Genomic DNA, 20,352 nt, shown 5'->3' with positions numbered 1-20,352 from the left:
TTGAGGCTGGCACTGTCTTCAGATTCACTCTAGAGAGACAACTCGGGGGAATTCCTAGAGCTTCGCGGGTCTCGAAGAAGCTGGGCCAGAAGCCCCACAGCCCAGGGCTCTCTCAGGTCTCCCCCTGCTGGGCGACAGCGGGGTGGCGGGACGGGGGTGGCACCGGCAAGGTCTCTGTTTCTCCCTTATCTCCAACTTCCTGACTTTCTCCTCTTCCCTCACACTCATTAAAAACACAGTAATAATAAAGGTAGCTTTGTTTTCCTGTGTGTGCCTAGCCGGTTCTGAGGAAAACCCTGAACTCTCCCTGTTAGGACCCTGGGCCTGGGGCAGGCCTCCCCTGCGCTCAAACACAGCCCAGTCGACCCTTACTGCTACTGAGGAACCACAGAACCAACATTTGCATGTTTTTGGTTTTTTTTTACGTGCCTGCTTTGTAGACACCCTTTATAAGGGATCTAGAAGGTTTTCTTTTTCAAGAGAGTCTGTGACTGAGGAAAATGTGCTGTCGTTCGATAATTCCACAACTCCGAAGGCCTTGCAAAATACCTCATATGCCCTAAACTCTCCAGATTCACACAGCCCCGTGGCTGTATTCCAGGAGACCTCATATCACCTGCAATAAATGAGTGGCTCAGTCCTGTCAAATCAAGTCCTAGACTGAATTATGAACCTTGCAGTTAGAAAGAGGAACAGCAGACTGAGGGTCTTCAGCTCTAATCCTGGCTTTCCCCTGCGCGGCCGTGGCAAACCAGCGCCCTCGGGGCATTGCCTGTGCCTCCCTCGTGAAAGGAGGGGGGCTGTTCCCACCAGTTGGTTTATTCAAGTCGCAGTAGTCTTATTTCCTTTAGAAGTAGCCCCCAAAGCAAAGCCATCTGAGGAAAAATCTAGGAAGCCCCACCAGCCCCCAAACACAGAGAAAGGGGGGGTGGGGTCGGGGAGGGGGAGGTGTCCCCCCTGCCTCCCCCTCCCCCTTACTACTTGAGGCTAATGGCTCTTCATTAGATTAATCACTGACTTCAGTTTTCCCTACTTCCTCAACCTACTCCGTGTAAATGACTAATTTCATGTTTACTATAAATCATCTGGAAGGATTTGGAAACAAATTTCTGCCCAGGAGATTTCAGTTACGTACCCTGATGGGCCACTGGCACACTCAGTGGATTCCTTCCACTGTCGCCCTCCCACTCTGAAGCAGGCCAGGACATCACACAAAATTGATCTTTATCAGCATCAGCAGTTTCTACTCTTCTTTCCTTTTCATTAATGCCCCCCCCGCCCCCCGACTCACCCCCTCCCTCCCTTCACTGGGGTCTGACCATATTAGGAGTTCGGTCACACAAAATACCTTTACTTTTTTATCAGTGTGCTAGCTGCGAGGGAAAAAAAACCAAACCAAAACAAAAAACCCAAAGGTGGGATATGTTGGTATCACCATGCTTTAACGAGAAGTCACATACCTCGATTTGGAAACCCATTTCTGACGGGCGGGTGAGAGAGAAAGCCAGACAGCGCTTTGCAGACCTGACTGGTTTCCTGGATTTACCGGGTTCTGGAGGCCGCCTCTGGTGCCCCCTACTGGTTGGATTTTAAAACCTCCGCTGTGCGTTTCCGAAGCGGAGGTCGGCCCTGCGGACGTGAGCAGGGAGGAGGAGGAGGGCTCCCGCCCACTCCACCCCCACCCCACCCCCCACCCCCCCGCCCCGACACAGGATGGCAGATTGTGGGACTCGCTCCTGAGGCACCTCTTCCGCACCCGGCCGAGAATCAGGGCCTCGGCGGTAAATCCATAAATAGAAATGCGTAGCCACTGACATCAACAACTTCCTAGGAGCTGGAGGAGGGGGTTAGTTGGGGAAAGAGGGGGAAGAAACCTACGAGGGGAAATGTGGAGATGAAAAGAGAAATAAAAAAAGAAAAAGGAGACAAGCAGACATGTCTCAACTCCAAGCTCCCATTTCCTCTTTCAAACGAACTGCCTCCCCACTGTGAACAGAATCAAGTATTTATGAAGGCATTTTTTGCATATTAATAGCATGTGGAGCATTGCCAGTTCTGAACTCCTAAAGGTACGGTGCCCTTTTTTTAATGCAGGTCCTTCAAACTCCTCACAGAATTTGGTATTCTCCTTCACATATATTTTCTTTTCTGCCTTGTGGCTCCTCTTAAGGAGTTTCATTTGATTAAGGGAAATTAGTTCCTGGGATACAGTCAGAGACCGAGCACTGCTCTTAACCTCGGTGGCTGACATCAATCACTAGAGAAGCCTTTCCTTTTCCCCAGGCCTCTCTATGTAGATAGAGGTGAAAGGTTGGGTGAAGTGACCAGCACCTAAAAAGAGTATTAAAATTGTAAATGAAAATTCTAGCAGGAAGTGTTAACATATCTATCCTGAGCGGGGGAGGGGGGAGGTAAAACTTTAAAAAAAAAAAGTAAGAAAAATAATTATAATTGCATTAACTACAGCAGCATTACTATCTATACTTGGTAAAGATCCCATTCAATTTTAAAAGAAAAACATTGAAACCGGTTAGAAAAATAAGCAAAAGACATAAACAATTCACATCAAAAATAATAGTAATAGAAAACAAATGTGGAAACAATATTCATCCTGAGTAGCAATTTAAATTCAAATTGAGGCGAACTGGAGGTACCATTTTATATTTGACATGTGTGCCTCCTCTCACCTTTTTTTCATGGTAACACCCAGAACTGATGAGTTTTGGGTAAAACTGGTACACTTATACACTTCTGGTGGGTTGTAATTTGGTTCAATCCACTTGTAAAGCAATATGGCAATATGACTGGCAAAACATGAAAAAATATTCATACCCATTGATTCAGTATTTCTGACTTCTGGGAATTTATCCTAAGGAAATAATTCAGCAGAAAAAAAGTGAGTGAAGATGTCCATTGCAGCAGTATCTATAATAGAGAAAAATTGGAAACAGCCAGAGAAATGACTAAATTGTGAGGGGTTTAATTCCGACATTAAAAACTGATGCTTGTTCATCCTAGAAACTGTGATTTAATACAAAAGGTTTAACACATGGTTTCTCACCTTCAGCACCATTGCTGTTTTGAGCCAGATAGTCTTTGTTGTGGGGAGCTTTCCTGTGCATTGTATCAATAGGATGTTGAGCAGCGTCCCTAGCCTCTACCCACTAGACACCAGTAGCACAACCCCCCGATTGGTGACAGTCAAAAATGTCTCCAGTCCTTGCCAAACGTCCCCTGGAAGGCAAAAATCACACACACCCCAGCCCCAACCCCACATTGCAAACTACCGATTTCATTTTAAAAGTAGAAATCAAAGTGATGTCAATTATGACTGCAACTATGTACAAAAAATACTGCGTCTATAAAGACTTGCAAATAATGCTTGCAAATAAGTGCAGTCATGCTCGTTTGAAATTATGACTATGTTGGGTTGAGTCTTTTGTTTTTATTTTGTCTTCCTGGTTTTTCATTGTTTTTCTTTTTTTTTTTTTCAAAATTCTCCCTGTAAGGAGGAAAAATGGATCATGAAGAGAGTTGGTTTTATTCAAGTCTAGCTTAAAATGATGAGGAGTCACAGTAAACAGCAAGTATACAGCAAGCGAAACAAGGGTCAACACCATAGTGCCATTATTTTTTAACTACTGATAGTGAAATTACTTAACATTAATTAGGTTTTTATTAGATTATTGGGTAAGACCATCAGCATGCTCCTCCTAAGGATCTCAACCCCTTTTCAGCATTTTATCCCTCTGATCCTAGACTTTGGTGGGGGTGGGAGGCAACAAATTCACTTGTTTTCTGAAAAGTCTGGACCTCAAAGTATGAAACTCTCTAATCCATTCAGATCCATCTATGTAAGCTTGGGACAAGACGGGCCCTGAGCCCACTGGTTCATGGAGCTGTCAGGGCAGAGAGGTTGTCAGTAAAGGGTATCAAAGTAGAAGCTCACACTTCAATTAGATTCCCCAAGAATCATTGCGTCTCTTTGTTTAAAATAAGAAACCATCTCACGGAGTTTTGACATTGTCGGTTTTCTCCCTTTGTTAGGGAAAGCAAACATCCTTTCTCACTTGCTTTATCTTGGGTTTTGTTTTTTTGCTTTGTGGGGATTAGAACTTTGGTAGTGTCCTAAAAATCCTGTTAAACAAAAATTATGTCCCCTTTTCCCATTTCACAAAGCCACGTCTCTTTCGACCTGTACTGTCTCTTGAGTTCAGGTTTCCTGAGTTTACGACAGTGTAAATTCATATTTGATCTTATGTGTCCTAAATTTACCACTTTTGGATTTCAAAGAGTAGCCTGTAATTCTAGCGCACTAAGGATTTAGGTTGAATAAAGCTGTGTTTACCCCATCTGTTTCTTTGGTGGTTTCACAGATGGTGTTCATCTCCCCTTTCAGCCTTCCTCTTTCAGGAGAAAAACAGAACACCTGTAGGCACACTAAGTTTTTGTGCAAGGTACAAAGGTAGCCTTTTGTTTCAGTGTCCTTCTGAACCATACCTTGCCTTTTGTTGAACTTTTTAGCTGTTATCTAAGAGAGCAAGTTACTACTCTTTAAAGACAGACTTTTTTTTTCTTATTCTGCATTATTCACCCTAGCATCTCACATGTTTAGGACAGTTCTTGGCACATGGTAACTCCTCAAAAAAAGAAAAATTGACAAATAAATCTCTTATTGACATTAAGGTCCATGTCCTGGATGGAAAAAAACCTCCAAGTAGGATTTGGAGATTGCACTTCTTTTCTTTCCAGGGAAATGATACAGGAGTTTAGCTGCCATTTCTCTAACACCTCACACCATCTCAGAATACTTCCTGCTGTTGGTTGCCATGATCTGGTGTTTCAGTCTCTGAGAAGCTTTGGGTCTTGTGCAGATTGGATGTGTCACTAGGCATCCTTCTTGGAGATCTTTTTGGAGGCTGGGCCTAGCAGGGTTGCCTGGGAGAATTAACCATCTGCATCTCCTCACCTGGAGAAGTTCCCTTTCCTCCCCACCTTCTATCCTCCTGATTCTCATTTCTAAAGGCATGGCACTGCATTTCCCCAGCTCCTTGCTCTTCCCCCCTCAGCCCGCCCCCTCCATCGCCCCGCCCACGGCTCTCCCTGGTTTTGTAAATAGCTTTGGTTGGGGAACTTGATTCAAAAGTTTTTTTGAAGATCTAAGCAAACTTCATCTTCTGGCTCAATCTTACCCACGGGATTACTTTGTCAAACCAAAAACTCCATTGACAATTTAAGGATAATTTACTGAGAGGGACTTGTTTTTAATTACAAAATCGAGACTTTTATTTGTTGAATTTTCACTGCAACTATTATTTATTCCAGTAAGTCTGTATTTATTGATCTGTTGGCTACTAGGTCCAACCAGACACATGATATGTGCCTGATTTTCTTTTTTATTTTTATTACGGAAAATTTCAAATACTTGCAAAAGTAGAGAGAATAGTATAATGAACCTCCATGTACCTATCATAAGCTTCAATAATTATCCCTCCATTATCAAGAGGGTCTTTTTAAATGGTCATAACAGCCAATGTTTTTGAGGTTTACTATGTGCAGGATTTAGAATTATCTCCCTTAATCCTTAAAACAGCCCTATGAGGTAGGTACAGTTATTGTCATTTACAGATGAGGAAACAGATGTCATGACAGACAGGGCCCCATTTAACATGCGACCTGCACTTGCCAAAAGGCCTACTGGTTTGGGAATCCCACAAAGTTGCTTTTAGATCCCACCTTCTTCCATACTGACTGTGTGTGTTCAGGCAGGTTATTTAACCTCTCTGAGGCTCAATTTCCTCCCCTACAAAGGACAATGATGTTTTCCTCATGGGGTCGTGACAATGATTAGATGAAACAACATATGGAAAAGGATTAGCACAATGTTGTCACTAGGCAATCCTGATAAATTACAACAGGAATTATTATTCTATTCCCTCGCCCTCTGCTTGAAAGCTATTATAAAACAGAACTCGGGGCTTATATGCAATCTAAGGGTGCAGATGTAGAAAAGGAGAAGCTTGAATGGCAGGAATAACTTAAAGGGCTACGAGTCAATCTACCTACCGTTTCTCCCCTCCTCCACTCCACCCACCCTCAACCCCCAAGCCCAGACACCTCAAATATCCTCCATGCTGTCTGGAATTTTGTTTCACTACTTTATGTAATTCTACCTATTGCAGATTCCTTTGGGTTTCTCGTATCTCATTGTGGATTGTTTTTTAATTGTTCTCCTCCCTACCCCTAAGGGAGCACAGCTGAAGGCCGAGGGGAGGGGGAGGGGCGGGGGGTGAATTTTGTAGTGGGGACGCCGTATCCAGCAGCGCCCCAACTCCCCCAGCACATGGCTGCCCAGGAACAGTGAGAGGTCAGTGGACAGGCGGGCAATGGAAGGGAAGGGGGCAGAAAAGAAAAGAAAAGGTTATCTTTCTTTCTCTTCTTCCAGCCCTCTGCTATTCCAGCATTACCAGGACTAGTTCAGCTCCTTTAGCCCAGCTAAATTATGGGTTAGATAAGTTTTTATGGGCCCATGTGGGAATCAAAGCACCACAGGTAACATTTCTTTTTCTAGTGAAAATTTTATCTTTTTACAATGAAATCAGTTTGCAAGTTGAGATTCCCTGTCTCTCAGTTGTCAGATTAGAAAAGTCACACCAGAGCCAACATAACAAGGAAGTCACACAGTTTGGGGTTAAAGTTTGGGGTTAGAAGGAGCTGGGGGCTTGTTCAGATTTCCCACCCTGCACCCCACCACCTCCCATCTCCCCATCTAAGTCTAAAATAGGATGTGTCATCTCTCAAATACAGGCAGATTTCCGGCCTGAATGTAGCCAGACACCCCCTCACAGAAAAAAGCTCATTTCTATCTCCCCTGGGGCAGAAGAGGTCACTATTCTGGCTTAAATCTTTTCTCCTCCAGCTCCTGCTAAGCCAGATAAACAATGATTCTGTTGTGTCAACAAAGCACTTAATTAAACTGAGGACAATGTCAGTTAGAACAATGTCAATTAGATAAGATTTACTTCCAGATAGTTGAAGCCTTGGAATTAAAGTCTCCTGGGTTTCATTATTCAAAAGGTCCTTGAGGAAAACACTGAGGTAGAGAAACTGAGGCACAGAAAGCTTAACGAGTTGACAAAAGTCACCACATGAGTCTCTCATAGAAGTTAAGACTAGAGATTGCTGTGTTTCTCTTCCTGGTCCACTGTTTGCTGGCTCTTGGGCTAATTTGTAAATGCTTAGGAGGATGTAAAAATCTCCTTCCACAGAGTTGAGGATGAAGTGGATGAAGACTAAAATTCGTGACAGGAGGGGAACAAGAAAGCTCTTCTCTGATTTCCAACAAAACTGTGCCTCCACCTCGCCTCCTTGTGGAGCCCTCCTAAAACTGTCCACTCGGCCCATTTCACCAGCACCAAATTGCCTTGAGAACATAAAAAGTGGGCCAGGATGTCAGGTGGCCAAGATGAGCAGGATGAACGCAGGAGACGGGCACATGGACTGCTGGGCAGACTTGCGGTGGATGGAACCACGCTGTGCTTTGGGGTCCCGTCTGCTCCTCAGAAAGAGGCCGTGCAGGCAGACCAGTTGTTGAATTGAGACGCTCATGTTCCCTCTGGCCTTCTGAAGACTAAAGTTCTCCTGCTTCTCCAGGCCAGGGAAACCTAAACAGAGAGAAGGTCTCAGAGCGGGACTGGGGGTGGCCAGGTGGCTGGCCTTGCACAGGCTGGGTCCCCTCCATGTCAGCCTGAGCTGAGAGTGTATACAGAGCCCCTGGCCCACTCAGATCCCTCCCCAGGAAGCCCAGTTGCAGGGAGTCCAGCAGAGTTCCATGCCCCACTGAGCCCCACCTATGTCCCCATTCCTACTGCCCACTTTTAGTTCCACAGGCTGCCAAGAGCAAGAAATAACAGGGCCTGGGAAGGCCAAGTGCAGGGGAACTTGCCAGACCCCTGAGGTCCTAGCTCCAGGCAGGAGTGACCTTCTCCAGGATTTGGTCCCCACCCTCGGTGACTTCTCCATCCCCACCGGGATTCAGAGGCACCGGGACCCTCACCTTCCGGGAAAGTGGAAGGACAGACTCTCAGCCAAGGAGGGAGGCCCGGTGGTCCAAAGACGTGTCTGACTCTTTTCCTTTTGTTTGCTCACGGGAGGGGACAAATGCCCTGTGTGCACAGAGGTTTGATGTGACAACTTGATGGACCACATAAGGGTTTCAGCAAAGGCCTCCCGACCCCACTCTCCATGCATTAAGATAATGGTGGGGTGTGTAGCGTATTTCAGGTCTTGGCTACAGAGGCCCTCCTTCCTTCTGTTTTCCTCCTCCAGCTCAGCTTGCCCACAGGTTCCCAGAGACTCTTGGCAGTTTGCTCTCAGGCAGAATGAAGCTGTGAGCTGTGTGGGAGACAGTTAGACAGCGAGAGTGTTGCAGCCTCCTTAATGAGGGACCATAGCTCTTCTTGGAACCACGAAGCCGCAGCTACCGGGATGGGGAACTCCAATTAGAAAGGAGTGGGAGAAGTAAAGAGCTGCCTGCGACAGATCCGTGTCTGTGGTGGCTCTGTGGGACCCGTAGGTGGAGATCTAGCTGGTTGGGTTTAGAATCTCCCTTCCTTCTTAAGGTAAGACATTCCAGTGACTGCAGAGCCAACCCATGCTGGTGACCCTTCAAAATACACAATTTGAAAGGCGGACGAAAAATTATTGGAGAGAGGGTTTCTCCTTGAGTTTGTAGCTCAGATAGTATAATCCAAGAATAAGAAAGGAAATGATATGTATTTTGTTTAATGGACATCCTCTGTTAGTTTTACTACGTTATATATGTGTGCAAATGGATATTAGTAAACAGCCGGTAGCTCTCTTTTGTTCTGGCTTTCAAGTGAATCACATTATGTTTACAGCAAGATAGTAAACCTGGATTTTCCATGGCTCAGTCTGTCGGAGCATAAGATTAGCTCTTGAATTCATTAACAGTCATCGCCTTTTAAATGTCAGATAACTTTTTAAATGCCAAGCACTTACACAACGGCTTCTGTGCAATTCAAATCAGATTTACCAAATTAACTCATTAATCTTTATTGTTTCATTTCCTCAAGAGAAAGGCTTCCAGGTGTTTTTAGCAGAACATAATAATATTTAAGTATTTACAATACAATATAGGTGAAGGAATGGGTTTTGATTTTCTGCTAAGCATTTCACCCTTCCATCAGTTTTGTAATCATTCCCACTGAAGCGTACACAGAAAAAAACGAAAAAGCTTCAGACATCTCCACTTTCTTCTACTTGCCCTGTTTTCCTTCCCTTTCTTTGTGTTTTCTTCTCCCCTCTACTCCCTGAGGCCTTAACTCCCTTTTACTATTTATTCTGCCATCTTAAAGAGCTACAAGCGTCGATTATGATGGCTCTACCACCCAGAAAACAGAGGGGTGCCTCACAGGGTCCGGGATGGAGTCAGAAGACTGGGGCAGAACAGGTCTAGATATCAGGAATTCTACTTTCCTTTTCAAAGAACCCCTCCGAATAATCAGATACAGGCTACGCTGACTGCTAAAGATAGATCCTTCCAGGACTGGCTCTTTCTTGTCACCCAGCTCTCTGCTCAAATGTCACTTCCCTAGAGAGGTCTTCCCTGATCACCCAAAGGCAAACCCCATCCCTCCCCCCACCAAACTCCATCCTATCACCATTTCATTGTCTTCACAGATTTATCACCATCTAAAATCATTCTGCTTATTCATGTGTTTGTTTGTATGACACACACAGTAGCACTCAATAAATATCAGTTAAATGAATAAAGTGAAATGAAAAACCACCCCAATGCATAGCTTTCTTTCCTGCTTTCAAATTTCTTTCTCTCCTCTTACCACTACCTCCCAGAAACCTCTTTAAGTATTTAATCTTCTTTCCTCCCATCTCCCAAACCCCCTTTCACTATCATTTGTTTGTTAGAATACTTGATCATAATAAGCAAAAACAGTACTGCACATTCCAGTGACTATAGAGCCTTCACTGGAAACATTCCATCAAACCAGAATTGATGACCCCTAAACGTTAGGGAGACGAGCCATGTAGTCAAGAGAATTGTTTTATCAAACGATTTATAGGTCAAGTGATTTGGAGAGACTTTTCTCAAAGCCTCTCAACTCCCCACTCTTTAATCTGAGCCCCACATAAGGAGTTAAAGTAATTCCAGCCATTGGAACTAGTCTTGGCTGTGCCTTTTGTCCTCCGACCTAACACAGAATCTTCTCTTAGAGATAATAGAGAAATTTCCCTCAAATCAGTATTGTCTGATTTCTATTACTCCACCCAGTGATTCATGCATGGTTTCGGAAGCTAGAAAGCTTGAAATACTTTGTCTGATTCTTGTTTGAACCAAACGCTTTCATTTGATCTAGAAACAGGGAGGGGAGGTCTCACTCCGAGAAGCGAATCAGATACATAGCTGAGATGACAAAAAATTGGATATGTATTTGTCCAGAAGAATCTTTATCTCTAGCCACATTTCAAAACAAAGGAAAAGGGTGTGGGTGTTCATCGGAATGATGGCTGCATGTGGGGACCCACGAACTGTTCATTCATCATTAACACTTAAAAGTAATATAAATGTGATGGGAAGGAGAGTTATGCCCAGAGAGACAGCCATCCGTGAGTTAGTCTCCTAGAAAATATGGAAATGATCAAATCCACACCCAGGGTGATCTCATGGCACACTAATGTATGTGACCCCAGGAAATCAGCCCTGAAAAGTAACAAGTAACTTTCCTCTTTGGGAATGAGGAGCCAGTGCTATGTAGAGGACAGGCCTCTGGAGTTCGGCACATGCTTCCTGGAAAGCTGTCTTTCTTGCCCTCCTTATTTTTTTTTTTAATTTTTTTTCTATTTCTTTTTTTTTTTCTTTTATTAGTTAGCTAGTTAGTTAGTTAGTTAGTTAGTTAGTTATTTGGCTGTGCCGGGTCTTAGTTGCGGCACACGGGATCTTCCTTGCCGCGTGCGGAATCTTGCCCTCCCTATTTTAACTAAGTTGGGCCATAACATGCTGCTTGCCAGTAATGTTATCATTCCTCTTGTTCTGAAAGTATGTATCAAGTGTGTATTCATTTCCAGACTCTGTGCCGGGCACTGCAGCCACTTGGAAACAGGATAGTAGTGGTTCCTGCCCTCATGGAGCTTACAGTCTAGTGCGGAGGAGAGGTGGCTGTACAAGCATGAGCGTCACTCTGGGCAACGGTGGGAAGGGCTCAGTTCTCTGGGTTGTCATGCGAAGCACAGGTGAGCCAGACCTGAAGGATACAGAGGAGTTAGAAGGGAGGGGTGTGTTTCCCGGGGAGGGAAGGGCACGCAGGCAGCCTTGCTCCAGGAACTGAAGCAAGGGTCAGTGTTGACGGCAGCCCTCTGAACTTGCTATTCTCACAGTGAGGTCAAAACTTCCTGCAGAGAGCCCCACAGAAACTTCCCTCGCCTTCTAGCGGGCTTTGCGCTAACACTGCTCTCTTGCCAGGGCAGGTGGGTAGAGGGGCCCTTGACTGCTTAAAATTGCCGCCTCCACCTACCCTCGCCAGCTACTCCTCACTCCCCTCTCTGCTTTGTTTTTCTCTACATCACGAATCACCTTCAGACATTACTTATGTTCCACCCGTTCACTTATTATCTCTTCCCCCTCAGTGGGATGTATGTGCAGTTTTCCTGAGAGTGAAGACTTCTGTCTGCTTCTTACACTGCCATATCCTCTCTCCTGGGCATAGAACAAGCATTCAATAAATATTTGTTGAATGACGGAATGAGATAGGAAAGATAGTCCAGGGCCAGGCAGGAAGGGTCTTATAAGCCTTTTAAGCAGGTCGGCCTTCATCCTGAGGGTAAGGACCTTTGAAGAATGATGTGGTCCAGTTTGCATCCAGAAAGATCACCTAGGTTGCAGTATGGGGCATGGGCTGGAAAGCAAGTTCAGATTATACTTTGTTGTGCTCTGAGGCATGACACCATTTGCATGTTGTGGCAACAGGAGATGGGAGAGCCCCTAGCGCTTCCCAGACTCCTCTAACGACCCATTTTTCCTTCCCCCTCTGCTAGATTTGTTGAAGTCACTCTTTCTAACACATCAGATACATTTTAAATTTGGAAATAAACTGGAATCTTGATATAACTTTATTTGCTGCAAGGCAGGTTTGATAACTGTTCATGGAAGCTGTAGATGTATCAGAAAAGACCTCATTAAAAAAGGAGTTTTAGGCAGTCCATGATTTCGGCTCTACCATTTAACAGCTGTATGGCTTTGGGCAAGTGACTTAACCTCCCAGAGCCTCCAGTTCCTCATCTGCAAAATGGGAATAACAATACGTGCCTCACAGGGTTGTTGTGAGGATTAAATAAAATGAGTACTACGCTCAAACATAATAAGGTCCCTTTTCCCATTTTCCCATTACGCCTACCCCAGGTATGAATTATTAACCAAACTCGGGTTATTCTCTATACATATGGATCCCCTGTGTCTTCCATGGTAAAAATAGGTGTTACAATTAGTGTTCCAACGATGAAGAGTTGCTTTCTATAAATATTTGGGGATTCGGACTAGCTCTTGTCACACTGTGTATCATTCCTATGAAAGTTGGGCTTTCTGCTTCTCTTCACAGGGATCCCAGCAGTCCTTGGAGGCAGCAGCTCAGAAGACAGGAGAGCCTCAAAGTTGTATAAATAAAGGGCTGATATGTTCAAACAGAAAAGAATTTTACACGCGTAAGCTGCACATCGACATGACGCCGTTCCTGAAGGTGATCTCACACTGAGAAGACTAGGGGTTTTATAGACACACACACAGGAATTCCAGTTAATGCACTTCTGCATGGTACAAAAACAGCTTCAGAAGTCCCTCAGAGATCTTGCTTTATCAGAAGGGACAGAAAATAGGCAGTTTGTAGCAGATGAAGAGAGAACAAATTAGGACGGTAATCGCAGGCAGCCATCGGGGACAAATCAGTTGGGTGTCTGGTTCGGTTGGGGGAGGACAGGGAACAGAGAGGAGAAAGGATAACCTTGAACCACTCATAAAACAGGCAAATATAATTCATTTTATCTTGACAGTAGCTAAAATAATTGTTACTGTTTTACCACCGTCACTTGGTAGAGCTGATACTCCTACTACAAGGAAGACTAATTCTTGAGTTAACCATTTAGAAGGCAACTGCCAATCCTCTTCTGGATGTCTGACCCTGTTTTCTGCTCTCTAGGAGTTCATTACTCTCCCAAGCTCAGCTTCGTATCGAGCTTAGGGTACTGAGAGTTCCTGTGGTAGGGATGGCATTTGTCCATCTTTGCAGTATGCCTTCCTGCCCCAGCATCTAACAGCGCCTGGCACATGGAAGACGCTTCCTAAACGATCCATAAATTGACCCCCTTTTCATCCCATAGCCCTCTGGCTTAAAACCTTCTTCCTCCCCATTCTTTGCCCCCTCGGAGGTGAATTAACAGGAAATAAATGACCTTGGAATATACGAAACTGATCAGGAACAAAGCGAGTCTTGGCATGGAAGGATCTCAGATCCTTCATCCTACCCTCGAGGACAACATCCCAGGCCCTTGATAAGAAGTGACTAAGAAAGACAGAAACAGAGGAGAAGAAACCAAATACTCATGGGGTTCTTGGTGGTGGCACTATCCAGTGCTATCGACTGGCAGGGACTTCCAAAGTCGTGAGGGTCACCCTCCTAAACTCACTGATCCAAAGTTCTTAGGTTACATCTTCTTTGGACGACCCCAATCCCAGCTCTGCAAGGTGGGGCTTTGATTAAGAGTCATGTATTTGCCCCAAATCTGTCTCTCTCCATGGCTGGGCTCTGCTTTCCTGTTTCCTCTTAGATAGGCTCTTTCCCCATGGTTGCAAGATAGCCATGAGCTTCTGTTTTCTAAATCATTGGCCCAGCTTGGGTCACATGCCCATATGCAAATGAATCACCATGGCCAGGGGAATGGAATACTCTGATTTTCCCAGCCTGGAGCCACAGGAACTCATAGGAGGGAGGGGAGGAGTGTCTCAAAAAGGAAAAAAAGAAAACCTAAAAGTTGAAAAAGAGAATGATTCTGGGGAGCACAACAAAAGATTTTTGCTACAAGTATTCAAAATAATTACCTTGATTCATTACTCATTGTATTAACTTGCTAGGGTCACCACAACAATGTACCACAGACTGGATGGCTTAAACCACAGAAATTTATTTTCTCACAATTCTGGAGGCTAGAAGTCCAAGCTCAAGGTGTCAGCAGAGTTGAATTCTTCCGAGGCCTTTCTCATTGCTTGTGTCAATAGATAGCCATCTTCTCTATGTGTCTTCACATGGTCCTCCCTCTACATGCAGTCTGTGTCCTAATCTCCTCTTCTTATAAGGACACCAGTCATATTGGACTACAGCCCACCCTAACGACCTCATTTTACCTCTTTAAAGATCCTGTCTCCAAACACGGTCACATTCTGGGGTACTGAGGGTAGACTTCAACATATGAATTTTGGAGAAACACAGTTCATCCCAAAACACTTATATTAATGAAACTATCCTTTTCATTTACTTAGCAACAGTTTAGTTCTTCCCTCAGGACTTGAAGAATTATGGTTGGTACTTCCTGGGATGAGATATCATCATTACCACTATTCACTCATTCAACCCATAATGAGCATCTACCAACTAACATGTGTCTGGCGCTTTCTGGGCATTTGAGGTACAACAGCAAACAAAACAGATAAATCCTTGTCCTGCTCCAGGCAACATATATAGTAAATTGATAATTGCTATGGAAATAAGATAAGAACATATTTATGGAGCCTCTAGAAGCTGCAAGTGAGGAATTTTACAATAATTTTTTGTGTATTTAGTGTCCACAATGCTTTTGTATTACACTTTTTTGTCCAGCAATTTTGGCATCCTTTTCCTTATAGAAGGAAAGGCATTGTTATCCCTAAGGCCCGCTTTCCAGTTCACCCTTTTCAAGACTCACAGAAATTGTAACTTAGCCTGCTTCTACATGAGACTCACGGGGACACGCTAGACTTTCTGACTCCCAGACCAGTCCTTGCCCCAAAGACTATATCTTTTCTTGCAAATGTTCAGTGTTAACAGCTCCCCCTAGATAGACCTTCTCCTTGTTGACACGCTAGCTCCCAGATTCTTAGGGAGTGCCTTGTAGAAAGACACAAATCTCAGGATTGTACAAAGGATGGAGAGTTCAAATCAAGAAAGGCATACAGGCTGTCCAATTCAGTCTACACATTTCATTTGTGCATCTCCTGCCTAGTCACAGGACATTTCATTCATTTTTGCCTGGTGCATGTTGGAAGCAGTACACATTTCAGGGGATGAGGGTAAGAAATAAAAATATTGAGGCAGAAAAGGAAAATGGAAAGAGATGTAAATAATCACAATTGCTGACATAAATGAACACTTACTCCGTGCCAGGCTTTGTTCTAAGTTTTACATGCAAGAACTCATTTAACTCAAAAAACTAATCTAAGTAGTAGGTAGCATTATCCGATTTTACAGATGAGAAAATTAAGGTCTTGAGAGCTGAAGTAACTTCTCAAATGATATACAGTTGGAATATGGCAGAAACAAGATTCAAAGTCAGGCAGCCCTGCTCCAGATCCCATGTTTTCAACCCTGCAGACCCCAACTGAGTCCTATCCAATCAAAAGCACTGCCTACCACATTAGCTAAGCATCCATCACAGCTCCTTCTAGAAAATTCCATCCCTGTGCACTCATCCAGTCTGCTGCAGGAATATTTTCTGACTCTCCAGGACTCTGCCCTTCCCCTCACTCCCACCTGCATTCTGTGGACCCAACATAAAGCTTTCTCTCCCAATGATCATCCACTTTCCTTCAGACAACATATATTAAGCATTCATTGTATATCAGACACTGTGCTAGGCACTGAGAATACAGAGATGAATCATCTCCATCCCTGGCCTTCCAAGGAGCCTATAATCTAAGAGGAAGATAAACAAAGAAGCAGATAATATCAGCACAGTGTTGTGGCAGAGGCAGGCGCAGGTTGCTATAGGAGAGACTCATTCATTTCTCAGTTATTACACGTGAAATCCTCCTCAAATTTAAAAACCTCTTGATAACACTGAAGGCAATGCTATTAGCCCATTTTATAGGATAATCCGTATCAGGCTTAGACTTGGGGAAACACGATTGATCCAAAGTACATCTGGGTTCACGTAAAAATTGAACCATGTTTTTTAAAAATCTATTTTTGAAAAAGAAATGGTAATTGATGAATAAATTAAGGTAGAGTTTTTTTTTTCCCCAGGAATTTTAATAAATGATCAGGGTTAGGTCGTGGTAGTGGGGAAGAAAATAGCAATAATGCCAATTAATGCTAGATACAGAATTGAATATGCTTATACTCAACATTGACATCAAAGAGTATGTATGTTATGCCCAGAAGACGTGAAGAATGAGAAATAAGTTCCACCTCACAGCATTCACACAGGCAGTTATCACTTGGTACCCTCAAATCAAGACAGAGGAACCTGCCTGAAATCAGGTACTTTGAGCAGTCCCCTGCCCCTGGCTTGGGGCCAGCCCTGCGTTTTACTTATGCCGGCAGGTGTGGGCACATCCCACCAAGCAGAGCATGGCTGTCACTGCCACTGAATCCTGTGGTCCTGTGGGGAAAGGACAGCATGGATTTCAGTGAGAAGAAGTAACAGCAAAACAATGTTGGGCTCAAGACGTTGTCCTAAGATGGAGCAGGCCCCTCAGGAGGGAAGTTCTAGTGCCTAGAGTCCTTGAAACCAGCTTTGTTGACCACCAGCAGGAGAGCTGCAAAGGGGTCACAAGCTGGTTTCGAGATGCAATGATTCAAGGGCACTTGAATAATAATTTCGCCAGGAAAAATTTTCAGGGCATTGAGTCTGTTACAGTTCCCAAAGAAAGAAGCCCAGGATTAAGTAGACTATTATCAGTATTAAAGTATCTGACCAGCAGTTGGGAAGCCCTGGGTTTTCTCTGACTCTGAGTAACTTTGTAATGCATCTGGGATTCCGCTGCCTCTTTAGTAAAATGGAGATAATAATGCTGGGACCTCCATACCTGCCTCTCAGCAGTGAGGTGAGAATTACATGAAATAATAATTTTCAAAGAATGTTCACCTCTATAGAGGATTCAGGTCACAAAGAGAAAGAAGGAAACATTCACTGGTCCCTGCCAAGAGCCAGGCCTCTCACATATTAAACCTTATTTAATTTCCTCAACCCCCTTCCTGTTAAGTGTGCAGTTCGCCACCGTGCAAATGAGGAAACTGAGGATTGGCGAGATGAGAGGACCAAGGGTGACGTGGCTGGCAGCAGAGGGAACTAGGATTCAAAGCCACTAAACCCACAATTCCTGATATTGATGAGGCCTATCTATTCTGTTCCTGAGAAGAATTTAATTGTACTTCTTTGTTCTGGCTTCAGAACCTGGGAGAGGAGAAGTGACAATATTTTAATAACACAAGATACCTTATGACTTTCATAAATCCATTTTCTTTATTAAAGAATAGGTGTGGGATCTTTTTAATACACAAGAAAAGTTGTACGACCTTAAAGTTGACACTCACAAATGAGATACTGATTTCCTTCCAGCATTAAGAAGGCATTGAAATTAGTCATTTAGATGCATGTGTTACATATGTTACACAGAATGTCCAAATGTATTTTCCTAATTTAGCTTTTCAAGAACTCGTACAAAATTTATCATTACCCCCATTTCACAGATGGAGAGGCTGAGGTTCAATGATAGGTCATACAGCACATGGCCCCCCGGAGCCCCGCCTCTGGCTCCTGCATTCCCTCCTCCCCAATCCTCCCAGCAGTTCCTTCCCAAAGCCTGCTGTGAACCTAGAAGTACCGTGCTCAGTTAGGGGGCTGTGTGTGAGGGGAGAGGGCAGGACCAATGGAAGGTTCTCCAAGGACAGATGAGAACTTCAGGCCACCTGGCCCAGCCCCTGTCAGTTGAAGAAACTGTGGTTCAGGGATTAAGTACCTCGCGTGACCTGTAAGGCATGAAGTACAGGATCAGGGCTTCAGTGCAGGCTGTCTGACTCCAGGATCTGCACCACAACCATTCAGGCAACTGTCTCTCTTGTCTGGTTTCAGTGCTACAGTTTGTGTTTACAAAGTGTTTGTTACTATCCCCACGCACCCCACCCCGCCCCAGACCTATAACACCACCCTGTTGCCAGCGCTCTTTCTAAATACAGCTCAGTCATACCACTGGTTTGCTTCAAATTCCCTACCACGTCCCCGTTGGCCTTCCGGTTAATTCTGGCATCAAAAATGTATTTCTTTTATAAATAGAAAAATAGAACAAATGAATATCTTTTTAAAACTCCAGACTGCGACTTGCAAGATCTGGCCCGTGTCTGATTCCCACTGTCTGGGCCCTGCAGCCACACCAGAATGCGCTCCCCAGCCAGTACCTGCTCCTTGCTCTGCGGGAACTGCCCTAACCTCCCCTTCTCTGCAAAACTTAGCACCATGTCCACTGGTAAACCAACCTTCCCAGCCTAACTTAGCTTCACCTCCCGTGAGGTCCTGCAGAAGCCTGTCATAATCTGTCACAGCATTTCTCACACTGCATGGCGACAGTGAGATTTCTTGTTTCTCTACAAGTCACTGAGCTTCTTACAAATAGATCTTTCAGCTTTGTGCCCCCGGCGCCTGGCACAGTACCTGGCACACAACAGACACCCCATAAATATTCATAAGCCAGATGCACAGATGAAGAGCAAATGACTTGGCCAGAATAACAGAGCTGGGATTTGAATTTTCAGTCCTTCAGTTTGTTTTGCTCACTCTCCAAGTATTATTGCCTGTGTTTCAGTCATTACCTCTGTAACTCATTAAAAGTGACAGACAGCATTTTATTTAGTTTTAGTTTTTTCAATTCAAATCTTGAATCCGAAATATACTCAGGAAGTTTAAACAATTTAAGTATAAAAGGGTATGTCTCCCAGCTGGGTTCCCTCCCCCTTGGACACCACTGTTGCTAGTTTCCTGTGTACCCTTCCTGAGTTGTAGTATGCATATACAGGCCAATACAGGTAGAAAAATAGACAGAGACATATTTTATACATGTTTTTATATACTATACACATTGCTCACAGTCTTACTTTTTTTTTACTTAATATATCTTGGAGTTCTGTTAATTCATTAAGAGATGCTTCTTAATGGTTGCATTGTACTCCATTGTGTAAATTACCATAATTTATTTAACACATCCCCCATTGATGGGTTATGTAGGTTGTGTTGCAACCCATTGCAATGAATGACCTTAGGTATAAGTCTTTTCACATATGTGCTTGTCTATGTAAAAAATATAGCTTTTTGACACTTTTCTAAGCAACAGGCAGAATGGGTTTTTTTTTGAGACCTCGCAGCGTGGTTTGTGGGATCTTAGTTCCCTGACCAGGGGTTGAACCCAGGTCCCCGGCAGTGGAAGCGCAGAGCCCTAACCACTGGACCACCAGGGAATTCCCCAGACTTTCAAATTAAGACTACTGTATTTCTTTTTCTAACAGGGACTCATCAAAAGATTCTTTCCAAATCCCCAACTCTCTCTGCCTCCGTCTCCCCATCTGTGAAATGCGAAGAATATTTCTTGTCCCTGAAGGCTCATAGCTGCATGTTGTTAAGAATGAAGTTTTATTCTTCTGAGCTTTGAAATTCTTCCAAAAGAGGAAGCTTGTTTCTCCCTTTTAATCCAATTTCCTGTTAGACTAAAAGGATTTATAAACAGAATTTTTAAAAATTTATCTCTTTTCTAGTCTTCTAACTTTGCAGTTTACTGGACTGAGGCAGGTTTTTCCTGCAATCATTTTTTTAAAACCTTTCCATTTATTCAGAGATGATTTTTTTTTTTTTTTACTGCATCAGGCCAAATGTGCTTTGTCTCCAAAAAGATAAATGCAAAAGAAAGAAAATTACTTAGCTGCTTTAGCTTTTTTTACGTCAGAATATCTCATCAGCTGCAAACACTAAGCTAACAAGTGAGAAACACATGGAGTAAAAAGCCATCAAGCAAGAAGAGAATGTCAAACAAATTAGCAGATAACTGTGTCTTTCCAAAGCAGCTGGGGTATTTGATAATAAAGAGGAAAACTGTCAACTAAAGGGTGAGGAACTTTAGTCCCAGGAGAGGCTCTAGGGCCCTCAGATTCCTTCTCCACAGCTGAAATGAAGCTGTGGATTAAGCAGAGATCCAGGTGACAAAGGCCAAGAGCTGGCCTCATCAAACACTGAGGGCTTTACTTGAGTCACTGACTCTACCTGCCACGTTTCCTTGGCAACTGAAGAGCGGTTCTTCCAACCTTCTAG

The 20,352-nt window shown here is 43.9% G+C and overlaps 1 protein-coding gene across 1 annotated transcript in view; it reads left to right on the top strand.

Annotated features, from left to right (window-relative positions):
- Window positions 1-20,352, top strand: part of KIAA2012 (KIAA2012 ortholog) — a 116,036-nt gene that overhangs the window by 61,207 nt on the left and 34,477 nt on the right. Inside the window, exon 14 of the mRNA XM_068543673.1 lies at window positions 12,633-12,770. Coding sequence (XP_068399774.1) covers window positions 12,633-12,770 — 138 coding nt within the window. The remainder of the gene's footprint in view (window positions 1-12,632; window positions 12,771-20,352) is intronic.

The sequence above is a fragment of the Eschrichtius robustus genome, chromosome 5, assembly GCF_028021215.1.
Source record: "Eschrichtius robustus isolate mEscRob2 chromosome 5, mEscRob2.pri, whole genome shotgun sequence".
Lineage (NCBI taxonomy): Eukaryota > Metazoa > Chordata > Mammalia > Artiodactyla > Eschrichtiidae > Eschrichtius > Eschrichtius robustus.
The sequence above is the reverse complement of the archived record's forward strand: the minus strand, read 5'-3'. Positions and strand labels throughout refer to the sequence as shown.